Here is a 12,500-nt window from a genome sequence, read left to right on the forward strand (position 1 = left end):
GATCTCTTTACAGATGTTACAGTAGTTTCTACTGAGATTTAGTGATTTCTAGCAGCTTGCTCATGGCCTTTAGCTCCGCCTCCAGCCTCATGTTGATGTCTCCGATGTGCTGCTTCCTGTCCTGGACCTGTAGCGTGAGCGTCTGCATCGCTTCCAAGAACTTGTGGTCTTTTTCTGCAGATTCCTACAATATGAGGGATGAGTATTATTTCATTTGTGAATTTTTTCCAAGTCATCCACACACACAGTTACAACCTTCATCCATGCAACAAATGTACTGTACAAACATGTTTATGAGGTACTGCAATTCTTACACCACGGTGGTACTGAATTCTCAAATCTGATTGATCAGAAGGTGTTGATCCTTTATATAACATTTTTATTTAACATTTATGAAAGGAGTCTCCGGTGTCAGCGAGAGCCTGGTGAGGGAACGGACGTTTATAGCTGCTATAATGTAAAGTTTTGCAGACGTTACATTAAGTAACTATAAACAGATAAAAAATTATGATGTTCTGTAATAAATAAAGAAATGTAATTGTTAGCACGTTGCTGTTGTATAAGAGGAATAAAACACCTCGGGACGTGCTGCTGTAGGAAACGTACCTCTGTAGCCAGTTTATCTTTGATCCAGGCGTCCACTAAACTTCCTGTAGAAATAAAAGAAAGTGGATTGTTAGCAAAACAAAATGTTATGATGAACGTGTTATTTTTCAGTCTGAGGAATAATTGGGTGCTGGATTATAAAGACAGCGAGTAAAACTAGACTCACTGTAGATGGATTGCACTTCCTCTTTCATCCAGCTCATTTCCTGTAAGTGCTTCGTCTTCTCTTTCCTCGCATCAGTGATGTCCTTCTTCATTTGTTCAATACACTAAAATCATAACCGCCGTTATTGTTCATTCACACTTGCTGTAGATGAGCGTTTAATTTAAAGAGCAGCTAACGATCGACTGACCCACCAGACGTAGGCGACTGTTTTCCACGTTCACTTGCTCCAGCATCAGTCCGTTCTCATAAATGCTCCTCTCTGTGGCGCTGATCTGCTCAGCGTGAGAGCGCAGGAGCTCCATGTGGTTCTCGCGTAAAGTCTGCAGCTCCTTCTTCAGATCTTCCTGCACCAATATTAGACATCAGTGAAGGAAACGCCGTATATTTACGCATATTTACGCTGTTGCTCTAAAAAAATCACGATTTTTAATGCATTGTTTGGTTAAAATAAAGGAACTGAACATTATAGATTATTAAATTTCCTTTACTATGTTGAGTCTTTACTGTTGATTAATTTTCTATAGCAGCAGCTCTGACTGTAGTGCAGCTGCAAATCACAGGTTTATATTAATGCACTCGTTTATATTAATACGTTATTGTGTCTATAGTAACAGCTCATTCACAGGGACTTGTACAGTGGACGCTGCACATAAACAGATTAAAAAATATGTGTTTTTGGTGATATTGTGATGTTTTCTGTATTTATTTAACATTTATGGAAATGGAAGGAGTCTCCAGTGTGAGTGCTTTGTAACAGTCAGAGGTAAAGCTGTAACTTTAAGTTTTCCGACATCCGGTTTCTCGGTAACACGACAAGCTACGACTTTATTCTGATTGACTTCAAGAGAGAGGAAAAAAAGAGAAAGTGATGGAACGACTGTTAGTGAGACATGAGTAGGAACAGGATCTAACTTGTTTCATGGTCATTAACTATAACTATAACCCGGATGAATTATGATGTGTTGAGGTGATGTGATTTTAAGCTTGCTAACAGAAACTCCCTCTCTGTTTCACCTTCGTCTGTAGCATCGCTGCTGTTCGCTCTTTCACCTCCTGTATCGAAAGCTCCAGGTGATATTTTCTGGCCTTCAGCTCTAATAAGAAAGAAAGAAATAAAACATTGAGATTGCAGTAAAGAAGATGATCATATTAGGTATTTGTGGAGTTCTGAAATACAGCTGAGTCACAAAAATCAGACTCCAGTTTTAATTTCATTAGCGAGCAAATACTAATACAATAAGAAATACGCTAATTTCTCAAGAAGAAATGCACTCCAAATAAAATCAGTTATTCCAAACATCTGAGCTGCCTGTTTGTATTCAATTCAAAAACCCAGAAGTTTATTACTTTCCTATAAACCGCACTCCCGGCAAGCGTTCTACTCCTCTTATACCACAGCTATTTGCCAACAATGACAATTTATTTACTTTTATAGTAAACAGTTTATAGTTTCATGTAATGATGTAGAACCTCCAAAACATTCCCATGTCAGAAAACATAAAGTTACAGCTTTACCTCTGACTGTTACAAACCTCTGACACTGGAGACTCCTTCCATAAACGTTACATGAACACATTTCTCCTTACAGAAAACTTCACCATATCAGTGACACTTCACTATGTGTTACATGCTATCTTTCTATTTTTTTCAACAAATTTTGGTTCTGAAGTCTGATATGATTAATATGATGTTAGTTTGTACGAGACAATCCTTACAGATATTCAGAGCCGGCTGTATTAAAGTGAAGTGTGTGTGTGTGTGTGTGTGTGTACCGGCTGTTTGTTGCTTGAGGGTTTGATGTTGAGAATGATCAACGTCAAACTGAGCCTCGACCTTTGACAGCACCGACTTCTGATCCTTCAGCTTTTTTTCTTCATGCAGTTGAGCTCGAGCGATTGACTCGACCTCCATCTTTCAGAAAAACATAAAACGCATGCTTTATGTAGGTGAAGTGTGTGTGTGTGTGTGTCTGTAAGGGGCTTCTGAAGATCCACTAGGTGAAACAATTGATATTCAGCACAATGCATTTGCATAAATTTGCATAAATCTGCATGCTGCACATCTTGAACAATTGTGTGCTGCAGCACCATGTTTATAATTTGACAGATAATTTATTTCTTTCCTCACCGTATAAATAAATTTGCCTTTGATTTTTGACGAGCGTGCCTTTGATGTTTTTTTGATCTGTAGGAAATTATCGGAGCTTCTTAACCCCTGGGATATTTTTCATTTTAAAGCGTATTAGCAGTGTGTCCAGTAAAACTAAGAGGAACGTCAGAGAGCTCCTGGGAGTTTAAAGGGTTAAAATGGAAAGCAAGTGGAAGTTCTACAGATTTTAGTTAATAATAATATTTTACAGTACTGTACAAAAGCCTTAGAGACATCTGAACAAATCCTGTGACAAGAAGATGCCTTCAGAAACAATGATATTGACCATTTCTGAGTATAAAAAATTATTATTATTATTATTATTATTATTACAACCAAAAAATTAAATAAAATCATAATGGTTGTGCTTAAAACTGCATAAATTCTCTTAGCTACACTGGTTTCTTAGAGAACCTGCTACGGTCCTTCTGTCTCTGCAAATAAAATTACAAAGTGTTTATTACTTTTTTGTAATAATAATTTGTAGTATAAAAATGATCTGTAACATTGAATATTTAGAAAAATAATGTTCGGAAATGTATTTCTTTTCTACAGACAATAAATAGAAGGCAGGGTACCAAAACCTTTGCACATCACATGAGACGTGTCTTACGTTGAGCCTCTGTATTTCGTCGCTGTACTTGATTTCTGTCTGTTTACGCTCCTCTTCTGCTCTGGAGATCCGGTGTGTAAGTTCCTCGATTAAAGAGCTCAGCGCTTTGTGTTCTTGGAATTTCTTCTTCTACGAAATATATAATAAATATTATTAAATGATCTCTATGTACTGTGTCTGGAGTGTGTGTGTGTGTGTGTGTGTGATTACCACGGGCAAGAATTTCTCTGCACTGAGAAAAACAACCAACAATTTTTACAGTAAACTCAGTTATAATAGAAGTCTAAAGGCAGATGTTGAACAAGAAGCGTTTATGTAAAACACATTTTTTTTAATGATGAAATCTTCATCAGCTGTTAATAAATGAAGCTCTAAATCTGTAAAGTTGGTCTTTTCGGAAGTACGATGACCTTTTCAGAGGGAAGAATCTGTGATGGTGTATGAATAGCACAAAACCAGGAAACTGTACAGTAACACAGCTACTTTTTTAATATCTCAAACAAAGAATCTCCATAAGAACAGCTGACGTCTGACTTCTATTATAACTGAGTTTTCTGTAGAAAAACCTTTTCTGTTCTTTTCTCAGTGCAGGGAAAATGATGTCGAAATTATTGCTCGTTGTAATCACACACACACACACACACACAGCGGAAAACAATAACGCATTCCCGTAATGGATGTTTCTGACCTCCTCAGCTAGCTCGCTGTATCTCGTCTTGTGTAACGCGATGGACTTACGGAGTTTCCTCACGCTCTCTTCATGCTGCTCTTTTAGAGTTTCGATCCTCAGACAGAGTTCTTCTCTCTCGACCTCGAAGGCTGCCCTGAAAATAAAAAAATATATAATATACTGTATATAAAACATTAATATATTCTGTTTGTGGAGGCTTTCATGGATTAGTGATTAGACTGAGATGAACCTGCTCTTCTTCTCTTTGTCCAGCTGCCCCTCGAGCTCCATCATGTTCTTCTGAAACAGCTCCATACTGACTCTGAGAGAAACAGAAACAAGAATAACATTTACAATCCATCGATATCACCACTGACTATCATCACTGCTGTTACACTCTTCTTTATTATGTCTCTACTGACCCTTCGTACACAGTACACACTTTCAAGTCCAACACAAGTGCTTATGTTAAGTTGTTTAAGTTGTGAGAATTCTGTTGCTAAGTCAAATCGCTGTTTGACTGGAAACAAGGCTAGTGGTTTAGCTAGCTAGTATGTAGCTTTTACATCTTTTATATAAATAGTGTAAAGGCACAGTAACAATGGAAATGAGACAGAAACATTACAAATATCAACATTTCTCTCAGATGTGAGAGTAAATTGCTGAAAAAAATGACTCTGTCTGACTAAAATTACATTATAATTACACTTAGCATCAATTGCTAACTTCTGAGGGTTCCAACATACAGGAAATGAGACAGAACCATCAGAAATATCAACATTTCCCTCAAATATGTTGGGAAATGATTACAAAAAGACTCTGTATAACTAATTAACTGTACATCTATTTACCACTAACCATTAAACCTACTGAGAAACTTCACCAGGAGCGTGAAGTAATATACAACTTAGCTTGAATATTAGCCGCTTGTGAAAACAGGAGGAGATACAGCATGTGCTCATGTCTGAGCTAGCCAAGAATCAGCGTGTTATACCGTACACCAGAGCAAACATAAAGCTGCGGAACCGAGTCGTACTTGTTGGCTTCATGAAGCTGTTTCATCTCTTCCTCCATCTCTTTGATTTCAAGTTTATATTTAGCGATTGAGCCGAAGCGCTCATCCAGTCTCTGCTTCGATTTTTCCAGTCTGAAAGAAAAACAAAGGAACATTAACTAACACCACATCAATGATTACACATTTTTTAATCCGTCCCTGTGAATCAGCTGTTACTATGGAAACCATAACATATTAGAACGAGCGCATTAATATAAACCTGTGATTTGCAGCTGCACTACTGTCAGAGCTGCTGTTACAGAAAACTAATCAACAGCTTCTGACCAATCACAATCCAGTATTCAACAGCGCTGTGACTAATTAAATGAACAATCATATGAGGTATGAAACTTGTGAAATGATATTTACTCTCTGTTCAGGCTTCTGTGATGCGCCAAAGCATCGTCTTCCTTTTTCTTCTGAACTTGAAAGATGGATGAAAGCTTAGAGATGGCCTCGAGATGATCGCTGTAAACCTTCTGTTCTTCTTCTATCTCTCGTTCCACCTGAACACAAAACAAACATAAAAAGCAAAAAAATAAAATAATAAATAAACCCCTTTAACCCAAATGTAGCAATAATAAATCTTAAAAATAACAGCGTCTTCAGACATGGGAAAGTCTTCAGGACAGAGGAGTCTATGCATTGCAAGCTGCGTTTTTTTGTCTTATTAACTTCAGGAGAGAGAATAAAGAGAGGCTAGTGAGGGAACGACTGTTTATAGCTGCTATAACGTAAGTGACAAGAGGAACTAACTTGTTTCACAGATGTTCTTCGATATTAAATAGAACAATAAATGGATGAAAAGTACAATATGTTGTTCTTTATTAAATAAATATTGTAACTGTTGGCATATTGCTGTGTTATAAGAGGAATACAACACTTCGTGATGTCCTGATTTTAGAAAATAATCAACTGTAACAGCACCACACACATCAGTATGACCTGAATATCTTAACCATGGTACTTTTCAAATGTGTGTTTCAGCTTCATCTTGGAAACAAATTGTTAGTCCTGCTCTACTTTTAACAGAAAAATGAAACTGGCTAATCTTTATCCAAACAGATCATCTGGAGGTTTATCTGAGTCCATTTTGCTGCAGTTATCCTTTAACCAGCTCAGACGTGACGGCCTCCGGTCGCTGGGTGTGAGCCGTAGCCGTAGAGTCCGGTCCGATCCTCGTCTCTGCTAAAGGTCATCTCTACATGGCGCACCTTTGAAGGTGTGTTTTTCAAAAGCACGGTGTGAACACTCGGCTCAGCGAGATCTAGCCCAGGCGGCAAATCGATGCCTTAAATCTCACATCTGAGAGACGGGATTTAGTGCATTGATTCCTTTCTGGGGGAAAAAAAGAGATGTTTTAAAAGTTTGCTCAGCACATTTCTTACCGTTCCGATGTTCTCCTGAAGGCTGAGCAGCTGCAGGTTCAGCGCCTCTCTCAGCTCTTGTAGCTCTTTCTCACGGAGCTCTCTGTCCATAACACAAAGCTGGGGCGTAAAAAAATAGAAATTTAAACAGCAATGAATCAAAGGTGAAGCTACATTAGCTGGCTTACTTCTGCTTAGTGAGCTCCTCTGATTTTTCAATCTTGTCCTTGATCTGTTCTTGGTGTTTCTGCTGTGATGTCTTCAGTCTGACCATACTTCTCTCCAACAATGAGATTTGCTAAAAAGACAAGCCCGTTTTAATTATAACACTTTAAACATGATGAATAGCTCCCTAAAGAGGGCACCTACTGAGCTTTACTTAGCCGGAAGGCAGATCTGATTTCCAGTTATAAAATTAGCCACTTAAAATAAACGTCAACAGGAATGCTATGTTATAACAGAGAAGGAAGGAAAGATATTTGTTTTCTCCATATTAAAAGATATTACAGTTTGAGAGTTCCACATGCAGGGAAGCTTTAATGCTGAAATTGTGCACGTCAGTATTCAAAACTCAGATGTAACTACAGACTCTGACGCTATTCAGAAGTTATGTGAGAGTTACACACATGAGGTGGAGTTTTTTTTATATATAAAACAGAGGCGTGTCTCAGTTATGCAAGATTCTAACCTTGGATTTAAGCACATTTTTCTCGTGCGATATCAACCTTGATTTAGTATCTGGTGTCTTTATTAAGTTGTGCACACGAGTAACTGTCAGTGCACAATATAAACATATCAAGTGCAAAACAGTAACAGATTGTGCTGGATCAAGTGCTATTCTATGCGCTAATAAATAATGACTGTGGAATGAGTTTTGTTAAATTAAACCAGTGATTAATGTGATAATTACAACTAGCGCTATTCATGCAGCAATATATTGGTGATATTCTAGACTCCTATTAGATTTATTTCATCCCTTGCCATCTTCTCCTTCCCATTTTTGTTTCAATTTTTTTTGTTTAAAGTCGAGTGCGTGTGTTTAAACGCGGTGGTTTCTGAAAGTTCCTGTAGAGGAAACGTGCCTAGATTGCATATTGCATTGAGATTTAGTAGAACTGGAGTCACTTTACATTTGAAAGGCTGTCAACTCTCTCCTCTTTCTTCGCGAGCAGGGCTAAAGCCACGTCCAGCTCTTTGTGCATCTCACTGTTCATCTTTGTCTGCTCCTGAATGGTGTTCATCGTCTCCTCAATCTACAAAACAAAAAAAACATCATGACATGCTGCTGCTGTGATAAAATACCGAGTGACGAGGTGGTGTGATGAAGCAGTTACTGTTACCACCTCAAAGTTGATAGTTTTCCCGTAACAGCATGTCCACTGGTGTTTTATTCCTCTTACACCACACATATATAAACCTGTGATTTACAGCTGCACTACTGTCAGACCTGCTGTTATAGAAAATTAATCAACACCTTCTGACTAATCAGAATAACTTTTGTAGTACCTCTTTCTCAAGCATTTTCTTTGTTTCTTCAAACTGCTTCCTCTCCCTGATCAGGTTTTCCTGCAGATCTTTCCTGGCTGAGTGCACTCGCGTGAGCTTCTCCCTCGTAGACTGGATCTCATTCCTCATTTCATTCAGCCTAATCTGCGTATTGGCTTTCTCTGACAGCTGGCTGTTGAGCTGCTCAATGAGCTTGGTGTAGCCGGCGTTCAGAAGCTGGTGCTCTGGTCTACAGAAATATTTATTGACATTTATTCGTTTAGCAGACATGTTTATCTGAAGTGGACTTGAGTGGGGAATGTGATCGAAGCACAGAGCAGGTGATTGTTAAGGATCGTTACTCAGGGGAATGATTGAAGCCTTACATCTAACAGTGTTGAAATTTGACCTCACAACCTTCCAGTTACGGACACAAGCACCTGATTGGCTGAGTTAGCAGTGCATGTACAATTTAGAAACACGCCTGATGGGAAAACTAATACAGATGCACTCGAAGACCCTTCATTCCTGCGAATGTATTTTGAAAGCAAGGCGCTTATAATAATCTAGAAAGGTATGCATTTTCCCCCATTATTTCTCCCCAATTTGGTCACCTCCCAATTCCCACCCACTGCAGTCGCTGGTTCTCCTCTATTATACGACTGCTCCCAACTGGAGAGAGTGAACCCTAACACGTGCTTCCCAGAGACACGTGAATCTTTAATAAAGCTGGATTCCATAACCATCCATAAACAACTGTTGAGAAACCTTTTTTTCTAAATTGCTAAGCATACAAAGTACACTTAATGAACCCACTTTTGTAGACAATTCATCACCAAAAGAACCCCTAAGGAACCTTTATTAATCATGTGATGAACCACCAAGGAATCCTTTTTTAAAAAAATAAATTGTTAACCATCTAGAGAACCCCTCAGACATCAATTTTCTAAGCCTTTAACTACTTAGAAAACCCCTTAGGAACTCCTTTTCCTGTATTCGTACAGGTTCTAAGTAGAAATCCTTTAGAAAGCTAGAACCGCTAACCATCCAAAAAAAAAAAAACTAAGAAACCCTTTTTTTTCTAAACCATTAAACATATAAAAATCCTTAAGAAACCATTTCTCCTCCAAAAGAGCCCATAAGAACCTCTTTTTCTAAGCCGATACCCACCCAGGAAGGACAGAGTTAAATGTTATTGTGTCCCTGGCAGCCATTTTCCCTCTCCATGTGGACTTTCTTTGTCTTTACTGAATGTATTATATAAAAATAAGCTGTAAACCAGTAGTCACAGGTCAAGTTCACACTGGTAGAGTGTGGCTACAGTTATAGAAAATTAATCAACAACTCCTGACCAATCAGATTTGAGAATTCAACAGCACTATGGTGTAACTGATAGTAATAATTGTATTCCATGCTAACGTGTCAGTGCTAATACTACTCACAAAAGAAGGACGTTCTGTTCTTCCAGAAGTTTCCGTCTCTTCTCCATCGACTCGATCTCCTGCATGATGTTCGCCATCTCCAGCTGGAGTTGATTTAACTCGGCCGCATTCGCATCTCTGGCAGCGGCCACGGCGGCTAGAAATCGACAAACCCGGTCTAATTGTATTATTTCATAAAGCATGAAGGTGAACTGATACACACAGAGTACACACAATGTCATCTACAAGGCTTTGCTGGAGATCACGTTCAGATGCCGCACGTTTACCTGATATGTCAGCAACAATATCATCGCGCTGGCTCAGGAGCTGATGGCGCAGTTTTCCCGTTTCTATCGTTTCCACCTCAAGTTCCTCATGCACAGCTTTTCTGGATGCCTCCTAAATGATTAAGCTGATGTTAAAGCAAGTCAAGCAGCTAAGACATGTTTAGTGACTGAAGTTTGTTTCTTTAGGTTTGATAACAAATATACTGTATGCCTAAATCATCATACGCTAGCTAGATTTAATTAACGAATGATAAACTTTTATTTTATCTGAATTACTCATAAGGTACATTCCAGCCTTCAAACTTTAGGCCACACCCCTTTCCTGGTGCATCGGATTCAACTGTTTTTATCTTTACAACCTCCTTTTGTTCATGTTTATAGGGAACAGTGGGTGATACAGTCTGTTTGAAACACTAAAGAGGCACTGTGCGATGATTTAGACGATGCTAAACTGGTAGCCATAAGCTTACGTTACTTGTTAGCTACATTATCCTGGTAGATCCAGTGAAAAACTGAAGAAGCTAACTTCAGACACCGGATACATCTTGTCTGATTGAGTATATTTGAGGTAAAGAGGAAATTGTGCACTTTTTCGTTGAACTATCCCTTTAATCGTGGCCTATAAGAACCCAAAAATATGCAGTGCAGCTATTTACTTGTCAATTTCTTGCCTCCATTAACGGGACACAAACCCATTTAAACCAGCACGTTATTGGATTTCGCTGAATCTTTTCTCCACGTTTCACTAATGAAGGTTTCATCAGCAGACGTTGGGTGACAGAGCAATCACACCGAGAACAAGGTGATGATGTTTCTTTATTTATTACCAGTTCTTTAATGGCTTCTGCTATCTCGCTCAGGTGATGGCTGGCTTCTTGACTGAACGACACTCCCTCTGCTCTCAGCTGCTTATCTAACAGGTACAAACAAACACACCATCAGCTCAGACAAGCTCCAAGCAATTCAGGCGAAAATGAGCTTCGGGAAAGCAAATATGCTCAGAATTTTAATGGCATGTGACACGTGATCACGGAGCTGACTGCGTGCACAAGATTAGCATCAGCGAGACAGACACTTATTCAGAAGTGAGACCTGAAACATATCGTCTGTGTCAGGAGTGTCGGGGTGCCAGGGGTGTGACATCACACGCACAGCTTGTAAAAACAGAACGTATGCTTGTTGTTTTACATGACTGAGGAAAATCCTGTGACATTTCTTCTTTACATGGATGTATTGTAGTCCCTTGAAATACATAGAAGTATGTATGATTTTATCTGTGTTATGTTTAAATTAATAAAGCTAGGAACTGCTTTAACACTAAGGAACGCAAGTTAATATACAGGTCTCGCATAAGTTCATCTTTCCCACATTGTGTAGAGATCAGAAATGGAATTAATTTGGATTATATAACACACACCTGGGACATTACACCTCCACACCAGCAGAGGTCGCCTGAGTACTGAGGAATTGCCTTCCACACTCACAACTTCCTGTTAACTTCCTGGTTTAGCATATATAAGTATAGATACCAATTTCAAGAGGTGTTTGAAGTGGTGTTTGGAGAGGTGTTTGGAGAGGTGTTTGGAGCAGTGTTTGGAGCAGTGTTTGGAGCAGCATGCCGTGACTTTTCAAGACCCAGCAACAAGGCATTGCTTCTCACAAGTAGGTGTTTTATTTGATTAATGTAAATGTTGATGATCAGTGATACATGTACATGCACCGTCTAGACACTGTAGATGTTAACATCATGCACTTTGACACAAGGTCATTACAAAGAAGTGTAAGACCCAGGTTTGTTGTAGATTTATGGATACTTCACTCATAAATACTCAAAACACTCATGTTGCATTATTCTGTGTGGTGCTCAGTGTGTAGTCTGTTTGAAACACCTTTTGAATCATTGCTCTTTCATCTCTTTCCATACAATCAATGAGAAGTGGTACTCTATCAAGTAAAAACTGATTTAGATTTGAGTAGCTTCATCCAGAGATTGCTAGAATGGGATCATCGTAAACAGACAAGTGACACAGTTCAGCGGCCAACAGAGCCATCTTGTTGTTGCTGGGATTTGAACTCATGACCTTCCAATCAGTAGCAGGAATCGAAACCAGGCCAAGGCAGCGAGCGCACCGCATCCTAGCCTCTAGACCCCCAGGGAGACACAGGTAAACATCTTCACCTGTCTGTAGATCTCTCCAGCTCCTTCTGAGTTACTCTCGGCCTCTTGGATGTTTTTTCTGACTAATCCCGTCTTTCCCCTGGTCTTTAACTGTTGGTGGACCGTCTCCTCTAGGCCGAGTCATAGTCGTGTCGTATTCTTTCCATTTTTATTAACAGACTTAATGTCACTTAAAAAAAAAAACAAGTTCAAATTTAAATTTTTTTAAAACAAAAACTTTGTTTAATAATTGTGCAGAACTTGTTTGGATTGCTCCTTGTGGTCTTCATGATTCTCTTTTGTTTAAATAACAAACTTTGGGTTCTTCCAGGAACAGGTTTAGTTATACTGAGATCATGTTACTATTTAATTCCACACACGTCCATTTCCTTCAGCTTATCCTGTGACTTCTGATGGCACTTGGCTGCACCAGAACTAAGTCAACGGTTTCACAGTAACGGGGGGTGAATACTTATGCAATCACAACTTTTATGTTTTTTTTAAAATTTGTAAATAATTTTGCAA

General features: G+C 38.9%; 1 protein-coding gene and 1 long non-coding RNA gene across 4 annotated transcripts in view; one reads left to right on the top strand and one right to left on the bottom strand.

Moving 5' to 3' along the window:
* The window catches only part of ccdc175 (coiled-coil domain containing 175), a 14,013-nt gene that overhangs the window by 295 nt on the left and 1,218 nt on the right, over positions 1-12,500 (bottom strand). The window contains exons 2-19 of one of the 2 annotated variants that reach the window (XM_026926638.3): positions 10,645-10,730; positions 9,818-9,929; positions 9,552-9,687; positions 8,131-8,359; positions 7,755-7,877; positions 6,813-6,922; positions 6,646-6,727; positions 5,627-5,763; positions 5,240-5,350; positions 4,454-4,525; positions 4,222-4,357; positions 3,534-3,662; positions 2,545-2,683; positions 1,787-1,866; positions 964-1,116; positions 773-875; positions 607-650; positions 1-184 (exon numbers count right to left, since the gene is read on the bottom strand). The exon at positions 1-184 is cut by the window's left edge and continues 295 nt beyond it. In XM_026926638.3, coding sequence (XP_026782439.3) covers positions 29-184; positions 607-650; positions 773-875; positions 964-1,116; positions 1,787-1,866; positions 2,545-2,683; positions 3,534-3,662; positions 4,222-4,357; positions 4,454-4,525; positions 5,240-5,350; positions 5,627-5,763; positions 6,646-6,727; positions 6,813-6,922; positions 7,755-7,877; positions 8,131-8,359; positions 9,552-9,687; positions 9,818-9,929; positions 10,645-10,730 — 2,138 coding nt within the window. In that variant the 3' untranslated portion in view covers positions 1-28. The remainder of the gene's footprint in view (positions 185-606; positions 651-772; positions 876-963; positions 1,117-1,786; positions 1,867-2,544; positions 2,684-3,533; positions 3,663-4,221; positions 4,358-4,453; positions 4,526-5,239; positions 5,351-5,626; positions 5,764-6,645; positions 6,728-6,812; positions 6,923-7,754; positions 7,878-8,130; positions 8,360-9,551; positions 9,688-9,817; positions 9,930-10,644; positions 10,731-12,500) is intronic. The other variant, XM_034308144.2, reaches the window with a different exon arrangement.
* Positions 11,391-12,500, top strand: part of LOC113534053 (uncharacterized) — a 7,197-nt gene continuing 6,087 nt past the window's right edge. For both annotated transcript variants that reach the window (XR_003403478.3, XR_008302552.1), the window contains exon 1: positions 11,391-11,479. This is a non-coding gene — a long non-coding RNA (uncharacterized LOC113534053). The remainder of the gene's footprint in view (positions 11,480-12,500) is intronic.

This window comes from Pangasianodon hypophthalmus, chromosome 10 (assembly GCF_027358585.1).
Source record: "Pangasianodon hypophthalmus isolate fPanHyp1 chromosome 10, fPanHyp1.pri, whole genome shotgun sequence".
Taxonomy (NCBI): domain Eukaryota; kingdom Metazoa; phylum Chordata; class Actinopteri; order Siluriformes; family Pangasiidae; genus Pangasianodon; species Pangasianodon hypophthalmus.